This window comes from Callospermophilus lateralis, unplaced genomic scaffold, assembly GCF_048772815.1.
Source record: "Callospermophilus lateralis isolate mCalLat2 unplaced genomic scaffold, mCalLat2.hap1 Scaffold_64, whole genome shotgun sequence".
Taxonomy (NCBI): Eukaryota; Metazoa; Chordata; class Mammalia; order Rodentia; family Sciuridae; genus Callospermophilus; species Callospermophilus lateralis.
The window spans coordinates 21,966-42,442 of NW_027514767.1; the positions used below are offsets into that span (position 1 = coordinate 21,966).

At 36.5% G+C, this 20,477-nt stretch overlaps 1 protein-coding gene across 1 annotated transcript in view; it reads left to right on the top strand.

Moving 5' to 3' along the window:
• Positions 1-339: 339 nt before the first annotated feature.
• LOC143388561 (pseudouridylate synthase TRUB1) overlaps positions 340-20,477 on the top strand; it is a 28,851-nt gene continuing 8,713 nt past the window's right edge. The window contains exons 1-4 of the mRNA XM_076842247.2: positions 340-642; positions 4,171-4,269; positions 6,660-6,715; positions 14,206-14,287. Of these exons, the coding sequence (XP_076698362.1) occupies positions 354-642; positions 4,171-4,269; positions 6,660-6,715; positions 14,206-14,287 (526 nt within the window). The 5' untranslated portion in view covers positions 340-353. The remainder of the gene's footprint in view (positions 643-4,170; positions 4,270-6,659; positions 6,716-14,205; positions 14,288-20,477) is intronic.

Genomic DNA, 20,477 nt, shown 5'->3' on the forward strand with positions numbered 1-20,477 from the left:
TGATGCGGGATGCTTTTAGTTCAGGCGAGGGTGTGCAGGTGGGATACGGAGAGGTTCCTCCATCTAAAACATAGATTTGGTATTTGGGTTTTGGTACTTCAGGATTGCAACTGAAAATAACCTCTGGGGCACGCAACTAACCCCTTGTAAGAAGCAGAAAGGATTCTAGGAGAAAAACGAACCCAGGGGCGCCTCTGCGAACCCTTGGCCGGCGCGGGGGAGCCGTGAACTACAACTCCCACAGGCCCTTGCGGCCCCGCGCGTTCGCACGGCTGGGGAAAGAGGGCTGTCGAGCGCAATCTTGTTGCGTCATCAGTATGCGCCTCCCGGTAACAGGTCTGGGCCATCAAAGTATGGCAGCTGCAGAGGCGGCCGTGGTGTCGTCTTCGTCTTTAGAAACAGACCCAGCCCCTGAAACTGCAGAAAGTGCCGAAACAGCCGCAACAACGGCGGCGACCACGGCAGCAACGGCTGCAGCCATGGCGGTTGCAGCCGCAGCTAGGACCGGATGCGAAGCCAGGGTCGTCAAGGCCGCTTTGGCTACTAAGCTGCTGTCCCTTAGCGGCGTGTTCGCCGTGCACAAGCCCAAAGGGCCCACTTCAGCCGAGCTGCTGAATCGGTTGAAGGAGAAGCTGCTAGCAGGTACTGCAGCCCGGGAGGGGACCAGTTTGGGCTTTTTGCAATACGCATTGTTGGAGAAAGAAGAGTAAGGGAAAGGGAGAACCACCACCAGATTAGCCCTGGACAGAAATCAGGCATTTCGGGCTTGGGCTTGCCCTCGCGTGAATTAACTAATTAATTGATTAGTGTACCGGGGACTGAATTCAGGGCCACTTAACCCCGGAGCCACATCCCCAGCCCCTTTTTTGTATTTTATTTAGAGACAGGATCTGAGTTGCTTAGGGCCTCTCTAAATTGCTGAGGCTGGCTTTGAACTCGGGAGCCTTCTGCCTCAGCCTCCAGATTCGCTGGGATTACAGGCGTGCGCCATTGCGCCGGCCTGCATAAATTTTTGATAACCCAGTTGTCATCATGACGGAGTGGGAGATTAAAACACACACATACACACACACACACACACACACACACACACGCATACACAATAAATTTCTACCCTACAGTGAGCACACCAATTTTCTGCAATCTGATGCCTCAGGAGGGTTTTGTTCTGTTCATGTGGATGAACCTCTTCAGAGGAAGCTCTGGCTCTGTACCCGCAAAGTTGCATTCTTCAAAATATATTAGAAAAGCAGATATACTTAGGCAAGACTTACTTCAGTGTTTTTCACATTTTAGTGGGCATAAGAATTATTGAGAGTCTTGAACAACAGCAGATTCCTAACCCTTGCCTTCCAGAACCTTGTGCTTCTGAGGGTCACATACACTGGGAAAATATTAGAAGAGCCTGAAGGATCACAGAGTTCATCAGCCCACTAGATCATTACAGATAGTAGTATCACAGAACTTTAATTTTTGTTTTTGTATTTTTTGAACCTAGGGGACATTTAACCACTGAGCTACATTCCCAGCCCTTTTCTAAAATTCATTTTGAGACAGGGTCTTGCTACATTGCTGGGGCTGGCTTTGACCTTGTAATCCTCCTATCCCAGCCTCCTAAACCTCTGGGACTCAGACATGTGCCACAGAACTTTAGTTATATTGGACCCCACACTAAGCTAGATCTGTCTTGTTTTAAAGAGGCAAGAAGATGAAACATACTATCTCTTCCAGTAACTGAGCTCACAGTCTAATAATCTCTTCAGGCTTTAGTGGTAAAACTATTAAGGTTATTTGAGGCTTTCCAGGGTTTGGTCCTAGCCTGTCTTGCCATTAAACCAGAATGGAAACTTTCTTAATTGTTTAGTGTTCCCTGACAAACTACATTAAAAAAAAATGCAAAACCAAATTATTCTGATAGGAAATTAATTATAACTGGCACAATACAGATTTAAATGTTTGTTGGCTAACAGGTACGCTTAACAGAGTTGAATTCCAGTGTTATACCTACTCATTGTTTTGTTGTACTTTTGTCGCCTATTACAAAGGGTCATATAGGGATGTTGAAGCAAGGAATTGCATCAAGGGTAAGGATAGTATTATCATTAAAGTTTTTTTTTTTTTCTCCTTCATAGAGTTCCTGCCTTCATTTGGCCTGATTTGTTAGCCGAACTATGGCTTTATTGATCCTTAAGGTAATGGTTACCATTCTTTTGTTCCAACAAGTTTCTGACAGGATCAAAGCCATACTCTGGCCTTATGGTTAGTCCACCTCCAAGAACTGAATGTTCTTGTTGAAACTTAGTTAAAATTGATTGCTTCAATGCCATGGCTAGGTTGTTTCTGGAAACCACTCATTCAGATATTAATATTCTCAGTGCCATCCATCTCTACAGTGTTTGTGATTGAGCTATTTTTTATTTATGTTAACTAGACTGGGGCTTCCCAAGTGCCATTCTGACTAGTTGACAGAATTACCTGGGAAGGTTCTTTACGATTCCCACATTCTGATAATGGCCATGTTTGACAAGCACCAATTAAAACCGCAGTTAATGGTCATGGCCTCTAATAAACATCATTTGTCTTTTTTTTTTAATATTTATTTTTTTTTAGTTTTTGGTGGACACAATTATTTATTTTATTTTTTTATGTGGTGCTGAGGATCGAACCCAGCGCCCCGCACGTGCCAGGCGAGCGCGTTAGTGCTTGAGCCACATCCTCAGCCCCATGTCTTTTTTTAATATTGATTCCCATCACACTATAATCCCCACTGTTCTCTGTCTGAATCCTTCAAGGCCTGAAACATCAGAATTTTATAGCTGGAAAAAAACCTTAACAAATGTTCATCCATGAGTATTTGTTTCAGTAAATTGAGCCAAATTTCAATGTGGTGGAGACAGTATGTCTGTAAATTAGAAAGAGGTAAATTTGGCTACAGATGATACAGTAAGTTTATAGGGCATTCACACAAGAAGTATCAAGCTGAAAATACCCCCGAAGATTTCAGTAAATTCATGGATGAAAGATCCATGATAGATTGCAAGTGAAAAGTGAGGCATTTGAAGGCTAGGCCAAACCTTAGGAATTTATGTCAAACAGACAGCCATGCTCTTCTAAGCATGGTGATGTCGTAATTAGAGAGTGACACTGGGGCTGTGTTCCTGATAATGTGGTTCTGACTCAGTAGGGTGGTAATTATGCAGTGAGGCTGAGCAACCCAGCACATCATATTAGCTGTTTTACCTGGCTTCTCCATTTCTACTACTGCTTTGATTCCCCCTCATCTTTTCTCTCTTCCTTTCTTTGCCTTTTGCTGTTTTCTGTCTCCTGGGTTTGAAAGGTTGAGGGGGTGGGATGTAGATCATTATAGCTGTCTTGTTCTCTCCTTTCTCATTTAATCAGTAGCCAGTATTCTCTCAATATATTGTTAAGTATCAACAGCAGCAGCATAACTTTTAAGTGCTTCGTACTTTCCAAAGCATTGTCAGGTAACATTATTTAATTTTATCTTTATGACAAGCATGTGAGAAATAAATCAGGTTTTTTTTTAAAAAAAATTAAGTGCTTTAGAGGTCAAGAGACAACTGAACTGTTACCTGTTTCCCACATAACCTTTAGTTGAGATTTTTTTCTTTAAGGAACTGAGTTTTAATTAGAAGATGGGAAACAAACAAAAGTAGTTTGTGATCTCAGTGTCCTTGGCAGTATCCCTGAATGAGATGTACTCACAATGTTAGGTGGCTAGTTTACCAGTGAAGAACACCAGGTAATGGAAGAGAGTTAGAAATGCAAATTGAGGACTTTTAAAACTAGTTGTCTATATCAAAGTTAACTTCTTTTCATCATTCTCTGACAGATCACATTACCAGGAATTTACTAGATTTTTTATGGCTTGTCTTTGATATTTACCCATTTTTTTAAAGTATTGATTTTTTTTTTTCTTGAATTCTAGTTTCTAGACAACTAATTTTGGAACAATATTTTTTTCTGTAATTTAGGGAAGTGTGTACATTTAAAAACTGTTCTTTGCTAGTAATGTTATAGTCTTAAGTTTGTTAAGTTTGTATAATGTGTTATTTGTTTTGAATATCATCCTGTCTTCCCCCAAGTTTATAGAAACTCTACTTCACTCATCTTGGTAATTACTTTCGTTCATCTCAATTACTCTCATAGAAGCTGGAATGCCCTCTCCAGAATGGACCAAGAGGAAAAAGCAGACTTTGAAAATTGGACACGGAGGGACTCTAGACAGCGCAGCTCGAGGCGTTTTGGGTAAGAAATGAGAAAGCTAAATGGAACTGCCTCTAATATCAAAAAGTAAGATTGGTTGAATGCAGATTAACTGGTTAAAGCCATGCCAGTATTAGCCTAATTTGGAATGTTTTACTTCTACTGGATTAGAGTGCTATTTTCTAAAGAAACCCTGACAAAGTATAGAAAGTTATACTTTCATGTGTGGATTGAGGCTTTGAGAAAAGGTTTGTATCTGTACAGAAAACAGTTACCACCACAGGCCTGGAATTGCTATCTTTAGAAAGTTCTGCTTATAAGGTTTGTCTTGGGCTGGCATCTGCAAACTTAAGTTTTAGGAGTGTTCCCACCCTTCCCTGTAGGATAAGGGCAATTTGCTGTGCCAAGCTTTTTGCATGAAAATCTACTTTTCTTCCAAGAATCTGGAATTTTGTCCTAGCACATAAGCAGAGGATGCCTGGGTGACCATTCTCAAACCTCCAGTAAAAACCTTGGGCACTGAGTTGCTGATAAGCTTCTCTGAGAGAAACATTGTACATATATTACTGTTTTTTTCACTGTTGGAAAAAGGAGCAAGCTCAAGTGTGTCCCCCCTCATAGGAGGGAGGAAATATGGATTTCACCAGTGTCTTTCTCCCTTGTGATGCAATGGGATGCTGTTACATGAATTGTTTGGAATGCTTGAATGAAGCATTCTCTGGTCTCAGGCATTTAGAGTGCTTTTTGCCTTTGACGTCTTGCCTCAGTTATTCTGTTGTCATTTTAATGCTTAATGGTATATTCACATATTGCCTTATTCACTTATTAATTCGGGCAATAATTCTTGAGCACTGTGATTTTTCTCTTCTGTACGATGTTTTACCCCTGAGATTATAGACTCTTTCAAAGTCAGGGAATGTGTCTCAGTTTTCTTTTTTTGTTCCTTTAGAAATATTCCTCTTAGGAATGTGCACATAGTAGCTGTTCAAAGAGTATTGATTAGGGACTCATTTGAATGGAATCAAATTGCATTGAATCTTTGTTGTTATTATTGTACAAAGTTTTTGCCTCAGTGGGAGAAGTGTCAACACATCCTGTCATTTGAAGGATATTGTGTTCTTCAGAGTTTATTAAAGGAGGGCAGTTTTTGGTCTTAGTTCTAGAACTAATGTGACTATATTTAAATAGAGACCAAGGATCAATAGAAATGAGTTCCATAGAAGTGTAGAAGTGACTTTATGAATGAGTTGGGTCTTTACCCGGGTTTAGAAGGTTAGATTTGAATACTAAGGGGTTGGTACTGTAAAAATTGGAATGTTATGAAGTTGTTGGGGGTTTTGAAGTATGCAAAATGGGTTTTGAGAAATAGTTATAAAATGGTAGGAATTGGAAAAGGAAGGGACAGATTATGGAGCAGTCATGTTTGCAGTGGGTTAGGCCTATGGCGGTGGGAAGCAAGCATGGATCAGTAAGATTCAGGGGAATGAAAAGGTGAGGCCAGTCTGCTTTGAATTTTAACTCTATCAGTGTTAGTTGTGAGATGCTGGGCAAAGCTCTTAGACTCTCTGTGCCTCAGTTTCCTCATCTATAAAACAGGGGTAATTATAACTTTTTAGGGTCGTTTTAAGGATTAAATGAGACAATGAATGATGACAGTTTTTTTAGTTTGTTAATCATCTCTGCAGTTTCTTCTGAGTTCTGAATTGTGTGGTTATACTGTGTACTTATACACAGTTGGGTCCATTGATGATAAATACACCAATTCTATAGAATTTTGCCTGCTATTAAGTGAAGAAATTATTAAAGCCTCTCAACCTCACCTGATGAAATGTGTGGTTATAAGTATGTGTTTGAAACTGAAGAGAAAGGTAGGCCATTGTACTTTAGAGTTGGTCTATGTTAAAATACTCTCTCTAGGCCCTCATTTTAGCCTGTAGTTTTCTTTGCGTTAGATTGATTTGTTTTGTTTCTCTTTCCTGAATTGTATCCTGCCGGGCACTAATCATCTTTAAATGGTTCATTAGCTAGGATGATGGCTTTTGCTTTGTTTAGTAATGAACTCTGTCAAGATCTCATCACACCACTTGAACATGGTTAATTGCCACATGTATTTTTCTCTGGTGCCCATATAAAATTCCAGTGAGTCCTTTGAGATTGTTCTAAAACTTCATCATCTAATTGGCTAGGTTGAGGTTTCTGTAGTTTTTGATACTTTGAGAATGGGGAAAAAAGGGTCTCTCTCCCATTTTCTCTTCAGCGTTCCTTAGTTTTATGAGAAGTTCAACTGATCCGAGTAATAGGAACTTTCAAATTATGTTAACTGTATCTCTTTCCAACTTCACATTATATAGGTCAGGGACCAAATATGTAGATATTCTAAAAACCTAATTTTCAAAATAGAGTGTCATAGTATTTCTTTCTTTGATTTGTAGTGGTTGGAATTGGAAGGGGAACAAAAATGTTGACCAGTATGTTGTCAGGATCCAAGGTAAGAATACTGGAATATTTTTCTTTTATCTTTAATGTTTTTCTTACTGAACTATACTTTGAATATTTTCAATTAAAGGATAAACAAACTTTAAATTATATGAAAAGTTTCACTCTTATTAATCAAAATGTCACAAACATTTATGATTCAATTAGTAAGATTCTAAATTGAAAAATAAATTAGACTTAAAGAAAAAAATATCTGCAGTGTCCATAATTTAAAAAAATTATATGCAGCTTTTTTTAAAAAAATTAATTGTTAGATGAAAGCAAACTTATAGGTTATGATTTCTATTGGCAGATTTTTTTTTTTTAACCTTGGAATTTTTATAAAACTAGCATTTTATAAACCATATACTTTTTAACAAATCATACTTTGTTCAGTGGTTATAAATGTTTATTAAAGAAAAGAATATGGCCTTGAGATGACAAATTATATTGTTCATCTGTGAAAATAGCTTTAGTCAGGCATGGTGATGCATGCCTGTAATCCCAGCCAGTCAGGAGGCTGAGGCAGGAGGATTGAGAGCTCAAAGCCAGCTTCAGCAACTTGGTGAGACCCTAAGCAACTTAGTGAGGCTCTATCTCTAAATAAAATATGGAAAGGGCTGGGTATGTGGCTCAGTAGTTAAGCGCCCCAGGTTTAATCCCCAGTACCCACCCACCCACCCCCAAAAAGAAAGAAGGTAGCCTTGACAAGATCCAGAAGCACTTTTTTAGATCCTTGGTAGGAGAGAGAAGAGAGTTTACTCAGGCAAGAGAGGCTAGAAACTTGTGGACTGCATTGGGCATTGAGTGTGGCAGAAGGAACATTGAAACAAATCAGATGTCAAAGTAGTTGACCTCCCTAGGAAAGATTATTAGTGTCTCTTCCAGTTCTCAAAGGAAAGCTTATATGTGTATTTTAATTAGCAGTCAGGCCCAGGTTATGATAGCTGGGGCTGGGGGTCCAGTGAAAATGTCAGTGGAAGAAAGTTTACTATGCCAGAAGGTAGAGAAGGATTTCGCCAAGTTCTTAGACTAAATGTTTTGAAACCCTTGCTCTAAGTGTAATATAAATAGTTGGCAAATTGATTTTTATCTTATTGTTTCTTAAAAAATAAATGTGGTCAAAGACTGCTTGAGTGAATTTCCAGTTCATTGCAGACTGATGGATGACTTTTGTAAAGTATAATTAAAACCTTATAGCAATGTCAAATTGCTAAATAAGTTTCTAAACACCCTTATTTTCTGCACCTATCTTATTAAAGGGTACTGGCTCGTGGACCATACTTAAGAGTGGTGGTGGTCTGTTTAAGCTTTTCTTAAAATTAAAACCCTGGAAAAATCAATGGGCTTCAAAATATGCCTTCAAGTTGAAGGGTTCTTAATGCCTTAGATGAGTGAAAATTTTCAATGTGGCTTGCTCTGTAATCTTGAAAATAATGGTGTTGAAAAATCACAATACAGAAATTGTGTTAGAATGGAAGCATTTGCCTGTTTTTCATTAACTTTATACATTGTGCTTACTTATTAATGCACAGAGTTGAGAGTCTATTTCTGATACAGGTTTTTGCCAGTTGCTTAATATTTGTTTCTTATCTTCAAAATATAAATAATGGTTATTTAATAGGGGAATATGATTTTTCTTTTTTCACATTACTTGTATTTTCCAAAATCCTTACAAGTCACTTTTGTGTGTGTGTGTGTGTGTGTGTGTGTGTGTGTGTAATTTATTTATTTACATTAAAGACTTTGGGTTTTTATCCCTAAGATAAAATCTGTTGGGTTCATTGAAATATTTTATTCACCCCTTCCCCCAAACCACAAATATACACAAAAAAAATTTGTTATTGAAAGATTTTACTTGTAAATTCCAGGCATATTTTCAGAAATGTGATGACTGAAAATGTAAGTACATCATTGACTCTCATTTGAGTTTTACTTACGAATCATTTTGCTGCCCATCTAGGAAAGCTGAATGTCATGTGGTGACATCAGGGATCCTCACAAGACTATAACATAAATAGAATATCCCAGTTGTATCTCGTTACAGAAACCTAGTTCTTAGGTGTTTCACATTTCAAAAATAGGCATCATTATATTGATAGCTGTTTCTCATTTTAATTTTATGTTATGTATTTGTTGCAAGAACTGAATAATTATAAATTTACCTTTAAGTATGTTGAAAATTACATTTTTGTCAGAAATAGTAAAACTATTAATTAATATTTTTCTGATTATTGTTTTTAGTACTAGAGAGAATCTTAGAGATCATCTCATCCAATGACTTTAGAATTTTTTTGACTGAGATTCATAGCAAAAAAATTATTTTACATCATGACCCTATGTACACATATAAGTATAAAAAGCAAAAATTTCGTTGAACAACTTTAACCCTAGGTATGATGTACTTTTGAGATATATATATATATATATATATATATATATATATATATATTTTTTTTTTTTTTTTCCATTAAAAAAACACTGGTGGCTGTATCTTCCTGATTTAGTCCTGACCTGGTGTTTAATCTAATGTTTACTCCTTCTCCACTTCTTATTTTTACAGGTGTTTATTTCACAGTGTTACTAGAAAAATTGCACTTGTAGTATGTGCAGTGTAGAGTTACTTTCAGAGTTACTCTAGGAGTAGAAATATTTTACTCTAGGATGATAGTACTCAGTATTTTAGTACAGACATAACTCACAGTAAGTTCTAATTGGAGACATTGCTAATTACACCTGGGCTAATAATTTTTCTGCAGAATCAAGAAGCATCCTTAGAATTCTTTTCAACATAGTGACACTTCCTAGAACCACAATCAATTAATAGATGGAGTGCTGGACTTTTCAATAAAATCTGCAGGTCACCAGATTATTTTGCTTCCATCTCTAAAGAACAGCGATTATCTGGGTTTAAAAGTTAAGAAAAAAGCCCTTTCCCCACGTTCCTCATTATCTTGTCCTCCTGTCTTATAGTAACCCGTGTTCTAACAATGGTCATGTTTCTTGAGTGTTTTATATATATTTTTTTCACTACATTTTTTGGGGGGTACATGTATAATTTTGTAAAAAGCATCTAAATTTTCTTTTTAGTGCCTTCTTTGCACTATAACAATAATGTTATTACTGTTTCTGAGTATTTTACTTCAGGATTCACCAAATCAAATCCTCTCTCTCTTGAATTCCAGGCCTGTTAGATTTTTCTAGTTACGTGTCAAACACCTAAAATAAATTTTCACAAGCAAGTTCTGCTGGATTTCTTGAATACAGCTAATTTTACTTTTTTATTCCTATCAGTGATTTCTGGTGCTGTTGACAAAATATGATATGCATCAGAAGGAGAAAGCATGCTATTTCTTCAAGGGAGAGTTTCTGGGCCTAAACTCAGAAAGAAATTCCTTACAATCAGGGTATCAAATGACAGATAGATTATTGGCCTCAAAAATAGTTTATAACGGATGTAGAAGTAGATCTGCATAAAATATAATTCAGGCAAAGCAACTCTGAGAAATGAGGCTAATATGTTCTTCTGACCTCACCTGGTCTAAGTAGAGTATGTAGATTAAAGGAAGGTGTTAGTCCCTCTGCTGTTATTCCTAAATTATACCTTCTGTAAGCTGGTTATTTGCAGAAGCTGGATAACAGATGGTATGCTTTGGAGTAACCATCTTTGATGAGGTTTTGGATTGCTCTTTTTATTAGTTTTCTGTATTGATTGTTAAAGTTGGTTACTTTTACAGATGTTTTAGGAACTAGATCAACAGATGGAAGAGTTGATGTCCTATTATGGAAACTTGAATCTAATTAGTGTGGTAAAGGCATGAAGTTATCCCCCATCTATGTGGCAGTAAAACATAGTAGAACCTGTAGGCAAAGCCAGTGTTTCCTCAGAAAGCAGCTTTACATCACCTCCAAGAGCTGAACAAGTGTTATCATTGGAGTGCACAAAGTTTCCCACCCAACATGTAGCCAAAGGACAGAGGCTTTCCCTAAGAACACACTAGCATTTTTTAGGTTACCCAGTCATGAGAACTCAGAAGTGTGACTTAAATAATGTTTTACAAAACTTGGGCAGATCTTTAAGATACCAGTGTTCTAATCTGCCTTCTCCAGAGTGTAGTCTAATTTCTGCCCTTTCTATATCCTTTATGAATATTTCAGATATTTTATTTATATTGAAAATTTTGAAGGGTTTACACTTAGGAACTGTAAACAGCAATTCCTTCTTACACTCAAAGCCACATGTTTTTGGTTTGGTAGGATTATAAAACATATCCTTCCTCATTCTAAAAATATCCATCTTTTTGTTTTATTTGTAAAACTTTGAATCACAAACTTTTGAAAATGATTGTGTACACTTTCTGAACTACAAAATATTTCTTCCTGAAGGGTGTGGGTGGTGATTTGCTCTTAGATGTCTAGCTAACACCTGCTGTGGGGCTCAAGGAACTCGAGGACAAGGAGAGTAGAGTAGTGTAAGCAAAACCACGAGTCCCAAAGAGCACACAATTAGATGGAATATTCTATAGGACCTCTGTTTTATTGTAGTGGAATTATGATGTAATGAATAGTTTGAGAAGGCAAGAATCAATATATAAAATGTACATGGCAGACAGTTGACACACATGGATAATGATGTGCCAAGCACTGTGGTATGAGTGCTCAGTAAAATAAACTGCTGGCCACAGTCCTTATCTATTGTCACCATTGTGTTCCTTCCCTTGCAGTTTTTTCTTCCCCTGCAGTTGTTTTTGTTGTCTTATGTCTTAAACTGTAACCTCCTAGAGGCCTAGAGCACTATAACATCTCTAATCTGTGTTTGTGTTTGTCACAGGCACCTAGGAGAATATAAATTCATACTCCTTAAGATCTGTGATGGGATTTTATAGGTTTGATATAAGCCTCATTCTTTTGATGTACAAATTTGTATTAAGCACCTCCTCTTAGCCATGTTTTGGGAGTAGAGTGGATTAATTGTGTGGCTTTGAAAGATGAATAAGGTTTGATCCATAGAGAAGAGAGGGGTTCAAGGCCGTGGAAGTAGTTTGTGCCAAGGCACAGAATACCCAGAATCCGGAGGCCAGAATGGGCATTGGATACTGGCAAGCATGTTAAGGTCCCTAGTTCAAACCTATTACATAGTTGAGTGGTGGGTACAGTTGTAGCACAGTGTACAAGATTACATTGTGTTTTTTTCATGTAGCTAGATAAACCCCAACTTCCCCCCTCCAGTGGGCACTTAACACTGAGCTACATCCCAAGCCCTTTTTATTTTTTTATTTTGAGACAAGATCTCACCGAATTTCCCAGGCTGGCCTCAAACTTGTGATCCTCCTGCTGCAGCATCTTTAGTGCTAGGACTGTGCTGAGCCAACTAGATAGGTGTTTAAGGAAAAAAATCAGGATACTTTGTTACTTTACTGTTTCTTATGAGAACTCACTGTAACCAGATCAGTTACTATAACCAGATCAGTTACTATAACCATGGTTACTATGAATCATTCTGTACCTTTCTCCCCTTCTCTCCCATTTCCACCTCCCAGTCATAATAATATTGGAAATCGTATTGTTATCTGTTGCTTAACCAGGGCTGGTCCTATTGTTCTAAACTCTTCTTATGAAGTACTCACTGATATTTCCCCCAATTAAGATAAACAACTGATGCTGGAGCCCTTAAGACTACCTTGGCCACTTGCCTTCATTGCCTGCAGGGGAGGCAGAGTTCAGACCCAGCCAGGGTGGGCCTGAGCCTGTGCTCTCACCCTTCACCCTGTGGTTGCTCACTCAAGGTGGGGTGTTCCAAATATAGAAGCAAGAACTGGGCATCAGGTGATGAGACTGAGTGTTTACTTACAGGAAACTAATTTTTGTTAATCCTAAAGAAATCTTTTTAAAAATTTTAAAATTTTAATTTTAAAAATATTTAAATTTTTAATTTAAATGCATTGGAACAATTCTCTTCTTCATTTTTTAGATAGTCAAGCTATGTAATATGAAGGTGATGTTATCAAGGATCTTAGGCTGCTGTATATAATGTCTGTGTATTTATGGGATTTTAAATTTTAATTTTTTTCATTATTATCTTGGTTCCCTTCATTAGCAAAATAGATTTGCCATTCATAAACCTACATTTCAGCAAAATACTTTTGAGTTTTCTCTTTTAAAAACATACATAATAGCCAGGCATGGTGGCACACACCTATAATCCCAGTGGTTTGGAGGCCGAGGCAGGAGAATCGTGAGTTCAAGACCAGCCTCAGCAACAGTGAGGCGCTTAGCAACTCAGTGAGACCCTGTCTCTAAATAAAATACAAAATAGGGCTGGGGATGTGGCTCAGTGGTTGAGTGCCCCTGAGTTCAATCCCAATAGCAAAAAAATAAAATATATATATATATATATATATATAAAATAAAAAATACATAACAACAGATTATTTTCAGTCACAAATAATAGTTCTTGCACTTTTCTCACTGCTTTATGGGTTGCTTCAAATAAGTAGTAACAAGAATGTGTACTACAGGGGTGCCCTAAGATGAGAAGAAGACAATGCTTAGTTGACTAAGACAGATCTTATTCTTTTGTGGATATTGATCAGTTCTTGAAAGTGACCTTTCCTTTCAGAGAGCTTTAGTGTCAGTTCCTTTTATTGAGAAAACACATGTAATGGGTGAGTGCACTACCCCTGCTATTCTAGTTTTTCTTATTTTCTATATAATTAGCTTTTGTTAAAATGCATGCTCTAGTTACTAAACCTGATATTAGTATTTTATATAAGAAGTAATGAGCTAGCTTATTTAAAATGAATTTTAATTGTATGTGTGGTAAAATTATTATTGATTCTTGTGATGGCAATGTTGTGTTTGATTGTACCATTCTTTCTACTCACGGGCAAATAGCTGCCCCTGGTATCTGTGGAGGATTGGTTTCAGGACTTCCGCAGATAACAAAATCCATGAATACTCAAGTACCTTGTATAAAATGGCATAGTGTTTGCATATAACTTAAATATATCCTCTCATACTTTAAATTATATCTAGATTACTTATAATACCTATTACAATGTAAATGATATGTAAATATTTTGTTAAACTGTATTGTGTAGGAAATAATGACAATCTGTGGTTGGTTGAATTTGCAGATGCAGAACTCATAGATACAGAGGGCCAAATATATTTGATTTTTTTTTAAAAAAACAAACTGCCAGTATAAAAGAGGTTTTAGAAATTTGTTTGCAATACTAGTATGTTTATAAGCCATAATTAACATTAAAATGGGTTTTTCTTTCTCATGTTGGTCAGTATGGAAAGTTTGTGAATGTTCCTCAGTTTACACAAATGCTTCCCACTATCAGAAACAAAGAAACCAAAAAAAATAGTTTCAGTGTGTTGTTTTGCCTTCATTCTCTATCTGGTTGGTATTATTAATAAAATTCTGAATAAACTTCAAGGCATGCAGGATAGTTTTTCACAACCTCATGCCCCACTTTTCTGTTTTTCTTCCTCTAGAGGTACATTGCCATTGGAGAGCTGGGGAAAGCCACTGACACACTCGATTCTACAGGGAAAGTGACAGAAGAGAAACCCTACGGTATGAAGCTCATCTGACACTGTCCTCCTTTTTCACATTTAGAGAATGTTTCTGTGAACACAGAATTTAAAACTAAGTGTCTTACTTAATATTTCCAGTGGTTTTATTTTATTTATTGATTTTTGTGGTATTGGGGATTGAATCCAGGGCCTCAGATGTGTTAGGAAGTGCTCTGCCACTGAGTGACATGTCACACAAAGTTGCCAAGGCTAGCCTCACACTTGTGATCCTCCTGCCTAAGCTTCCCCCAAGTAGCTGGAATTACAGGCATGTGCCACCATACCTGGCTTCTGGTGATTTTAGTTCTCAGTACATTTCTTGAAGTTAAAAAGATTGGAACTTTTGTTTTTAATCACATTTTTACTTGTTTGGTAAGAATTTATGAACAAAGACTTTGTATTCTTTCTTTTTTCCTATAATGAATTTGTGTAATGTTCAGAATTATTCTTTCAAAAAACTCCCTTGCCAAAAACAGTTATAGATAGGATTTAGAGTATTTTTCCTTAGTAAGTGAGAAACAAAGCAGAGATACTGTCTTGCTAGATTTTAACTTGTGTCTTTCCTTTTTAAATTTTTAAGAAATAATTATTTCTTAGCTATTAATATAAATGTGCTGGGTTTAGGCCTTTAAAACTTATTATCTTATACTTCGGGAGTAAAAAGAATGACAAAGGGAAAGCTCATTCTCTGAAGTAAAGCTGGAACTCACTGGGGCTCACCTTAATTTTTCTGCCATTTCCTCTTTCACTACTTTAAGAAAGGATAGATAAATGAATTGGTCTCCTAGCAACTCTCACCGTGCTGTGCTATTTATAATGCAGCAGTTGTGGATTTGTCAGTCAGTTCACCTGCATTATTGTGTCACCAGCTGTGAATTATTTGTAGGCATTCTGGGGTTTTCCCCCATATTGAACGTTGTTTCTCCTTAATCCAGCTGTAGGCAGTCTGGCTTCTGGCTTCCCTAAGTTTTTGTGTTGATTGTCCCTAATATGTATTACAAGTTGTCCTAGTAGCAAGACCAACCTTTTTCTTGTCCATAATGTCTTCACTTATCCTGTTAATTAATTAATTAATTAATTTTTTGGCTTCCAATTTCCTTTTATTTTAAATTTATTTGTTCTAATCAATTATACATGACAGCAGAATGCTCTTCGTTATACACAAATGGAGCACAGTTTTTCACTTCTCTGGTTGTACACCCAATTTCCTTTATTTATTTATTTATTAAATACACAACAGTGGAATACATTGCAATCCTTATTACACATATAGAGCACAATTTTTCGTATCTCTGTATATAAAGTATGTTCATACTGACTTTCGCCATTATACATGTACTCTTTTTTTTTTTTGCATTACAATTCTTTTTTTTTTTATTTAAGAGAGAGAGAATTTTTTAATATTTATTTTTCAGTTTTCGGTGGACAGAACATCTTTATTTTTATGTGGTGCTGAGGATCGAACCCAGTGCCCCGCGCATGCCAGGCGAGTGTGTTACCACTTGAGCCACACCCCCAGCCCTACAATTCTTAATACACATATATACCACAATTTTTCATATCTCTGTTTATATATAAGGTATGTTGGTCCCAAATTCAAATCTTCATACATGTATTTTGTATAATTTATATAGAGCTTCATATCTTGCTCAATTAATCAAAAGAATAAGGTAAAGGAAAAATAATTCATTTATTTCTAAATCTTTTTAAAATTACATGTTGAATGATCCTTGAAATTATTAGTAGTATTAGCAAATAATAAATAGATTTAACTGAAATTCAACTCTTAACTTTCAACTAGAAGACTTAAGATTAAAGAGGCTAGGGCAATAAGAGGACAGAATGATTTTCAGAGTATATTAACATACACTGACAGCATGTATATAATTAAGTTTCCCAGTGTCTCTCTTTTTTCCAAGTCTAAATAAGGAGAGTGATTGATATTCACACTAATGTCCTAGGGTCATAGAACTAAGAATGGGATGCAGCTCAGTGAAGCATAGAGCTGTAGACTATGCAAATCTGAGTTTGATTTCTATCTCTGACCCTTTTCTAGCTGTGTAACTTTAAAAATTTCTTAGTCTCTCTCTGTTTCATTTTCCTCATGTCCAAAGTAATGATAGTGAGACCAGCCTCATAGTCCTATGAGGACTGATTGGAAGAGAATGGATATGGGGGTTTCATAAACAAATCACGAGGCTCTTATAGTAGTTCTGGGAAAGATGGTAGTAATTTGGACTAGGGTATGGCAGTGACAGACATGGAAATTTTCAAATTAGAAAAGTGGTCAGTAGGTAAAATTGGTGGGACTTGATTGGATGGGGATAGTAAGACTGTTGTCAACCATGACCTAGGGTTTTGGGGTTTTAAAACTGGTTACATGATGCTGTCACTCAATGAATAGGGAACATTAGTAGACGAGATTGACAAAAATACTTAAAAATCTACCCTTTCTTCCTAACCTTTAGCATTTAGGAATTGAAAGAACTCTGCCCTTCATTGCACAATTTGTAACTTTATTTACTTGCCTTAAAGAAAGCTCAGTTTGCTAACATAGTCTTATTATAATGTTGTAATAAATCAGAGAGAACCAAGAATGGTGGGTCATGCCTGTAATCCCAGCAACTCAGGAGTTAGAGGCAGGAGGATCACAAGTTCAAAGCCAGCAACTTAGCAGGACCCCAAGCAATGAAAAGTTTTTTGAAAGGTGGGATGGTATGCTGGATGGCTCAGTGGTAAAGCACCCTGGGTTAAATCTCCAGTACCAAAAAATTAATTAATTAATTGATTAATTAATTAATTAAAATAATAGAGAACTTAAGGAATTTAATAGCTAATGGAAAATTCTGAAGTATGTTCTTGACCCTCTGAAAACAAATTCTGAAACCTATGAGCAGTATTTTATATGCCTTCATTACTATTCTGAACTAAAATTGAGAACTACTCTAACTTACCTATACATTTTTTCAAAACAGTATAATATAGTAAATGAAATATAAAGAAAAGAATAAAAGTAGCTTTTAATAAAATAGATATAGTGATATGTATTATATGTGTGTGTGTGTGTGTGTGTGTATATATATATTACTATACTAACAGTCTTCATGAAGATGTCCACACTAAAATATTGTGAATCGAGGGCTGGGGTTGTGGCTCAGTGGTAGAGCGCTTGCCTACCATGTGTGAGGCACTGGGTTCCATCCTCAGCACCACATAAAAATAAATAAAATAAAGGTATTGTGTTCATTTACAACTAAAAATATTTTTAAAAATATTGTGACTGACACAAGTACAAATGCAGACTCACATAGGTTTATCATAGTAATAACTCAGGACTGGAAAAAAGTTCTTTTGTGCTTAAATGTAAAATGGAGTTAAGTTCTAGCCTTAGATAATTATAAATGGGTTTCACCTACACAAATACTTGGCAGACATCCAGAAGTCAGGAATACCCAGGACAGTTCTTATTATGTTCTATGATCTGAGCTTAGCAGGACATCTAGCATTCCTGGCCTCTACCTATTAAAGGCCACTGGAGCTTCCACCCTACCCAGTAATTGTAATCACCAAAAATGTATTTCTTAATTGACCTGTTCACACCAACTGGCATTTGAATGAAGTAGCTAAGGCAGTCTGCAATCAATGACAGGTGAATGCTCTTACATCATTTTGTCCTAAATACATAAGCACTGTTTTTAGCTTTTGTGTCAGATAGCTGAAAGTTAGCTTAGAGGAATAAATAAATGTGTCTCTGCCTTAGTAGACTTCAAGACCATATGAACCAGGCCCTTCCTGTTGTTCTCTATCATAGCACCCTCTGATATTCCTAAATAGCATTTTTTATTGCTCACAAATATATCTTTTATGTTAATCCCTTGAGCTATGGGGCCAAAAACCCTGTTTCTTTTGCTCCTCACTATATTCTTGGTATATTATGTGGCATGTAGAAAAAAAACACGTAGTATGTGAGTTAGTAAGGCAATCCACAGACGCATCCTCTATGAAGATGTCAGTAGATAAGTTCTAGGTAAAGCCAAATATCTTCCTCCCTTCTGCTGCCTTTTCTCCCACATCTGGGTATTAATTCTGCTGTGTCCCTGAGGACACTGAGCTCAGAACACTAGGGCTCTGGCCCTGAGGCTAGATGTGGGTCCAGCTACTAGGAAGCTCTATCTGTTCCTTTATTGGGGATTGTCTTTTTCTATCCCTCTATGACTTATTTTGAGGTAAGAAGTGTGAAAGTGAAGTGATATTTCAAGCTAATCACAATGGTCTAACCAGAAATTCTGGGATAGGAAGTTACCAAAGTCTTTGCAAATGGTCTCAACTAATGTTATGTTCTAATGGGAGCAGCTTCTCAGGTTGCCTATGCGTCTAGGGTTATGGTATAGGAAGCTGAAGAGTAGAGTTTGATCTCAGATTGGATTAGTGTGTAACTGAGTATCAATCTTCTCAATGGTGCCATTTGTTTACACTTAAAATTTTTTTTATTATAAAGTATTACACAAGTAAAGAAAAATGAACAGTGGATAAGTTTATAGCTTAATGAATTATCGCAAAGCTAAACATTCATGCAGCTACCAAGAAATAGAAGACTCCAGGGCTAGAGGTATAGCTCCGTGGTAGAGTTCTTGCTTAGCATATGCAAGACGAGGCAAATAAAAAAGAAAAAAAATAAAAAGAGTCCTAGAACATCTTCTTATCTTCTTGTACCTCATGGGAGTCATACCTCCTCCTTTTCCAAAGATAATTACAATTCAAACTTCCAACATTATGGTGATAGTTCTTAAACAGTATGTATCCTTTTGTGGTCAGATTCTTCCACTTATATTTGTGAGGTTTATACATAGTGTTACTTGTGTCAGTATTTTGGACTTTGTTATTGCTGTGCAGTATCCCACTGTGTGAATATACCAGTACACACACACACACACACACACACACACACACACACGTATGTATATATGTATACATTACAATACTATTCTTTCTTTGTAGTGTGTATGTGTGTGTGTGTGTGGTGCCCTGGGATCAAAGCCAGGGCCTTGTGCACTATAGGCAAGCACTCTACCATAGACCTATACCCAGTCCTCTTCTGTTGGTAGGTATTTGGGGTTGTTCCCAGTTTGGGACGTTATAAATAAAACGCGATTTATATTTTGTCCTGTGCATACCTAAGTTTAATTGCTGGGTCATAGAATAAGTGTACATTCAACACTATTGGAAATTGTGAAATAGTTTGTCAAAGTGGTTGTGTAACTTTGTAGTTCCACCAGCTATTTATGAGTTCCACTTGTTTGAAACATCTTGATATTAGAAATACATTCTATTAACAATGTTTTTACTTTGGGCCACACTGGTGAGTATGTAGTGGTGTTTTGTTGTGATTTTAATTTGATTACTAAAGACATTCAGCATTTTATTTGGATTTTTTGGCTTATTAGCCATCTTTCATGGACTGTTCAGGTCTCTTTCTTCCTTTTTTTCTTTCCTCTGTATTGAGTTGCCTTTTTCTTATTGCTTTGTATGAGTTCTTTATATACTTTGGATGTCTACTCAGATATTTTCTCTTATTCTGCATCTTGCATTTTCCTTCTCTCAATTGTATTTTTCAAAAAGAAAAAGATCTTGTCTTTATTTGGTTCAGTTTACAAGTCTTTTCTCTATGGTTAGTCTTTTTAGCATTCTGTTTAAGAACATTTTTCTTACCGCAAAAGCATGAAGATATTTCCCTGTGTTCTAGAAGTTTCTATTGTTTTGCCTTTCACATTACATCCATCATTCTTTCATGTTGCATCCACGATTGTAATCCATCATTTTTTCCTACTTGGATATCCAATTGGCCCTGCATTTCCCCACTGCTCTGCATGGCCTCCTTTGCCACAGATCAAGCACTATTCAGGCTTGGGTTTGTTTGGAATCTGTTTTGTTACACAGATCAGTTATTCCATCCTTGTGTTAACACCAAACTATCTTAATTGCTATAGTTTTAAACTTAAGTCTTGACATCTAGAAGAATAGATGTACTTCTTACAGATTTTTTTTTTTCCTATAGGTTTGTTTGTTTTGTAGCTTTCTTATTTCTAATTTGCTGAGTTTGAGTTTGTTTTTAAATCATGGGTAAATACTGAATTTTATCAAATATTTTTCTGAATCTGTTAAGTTTTTCTCCTTATTGAAATATTAAGCTA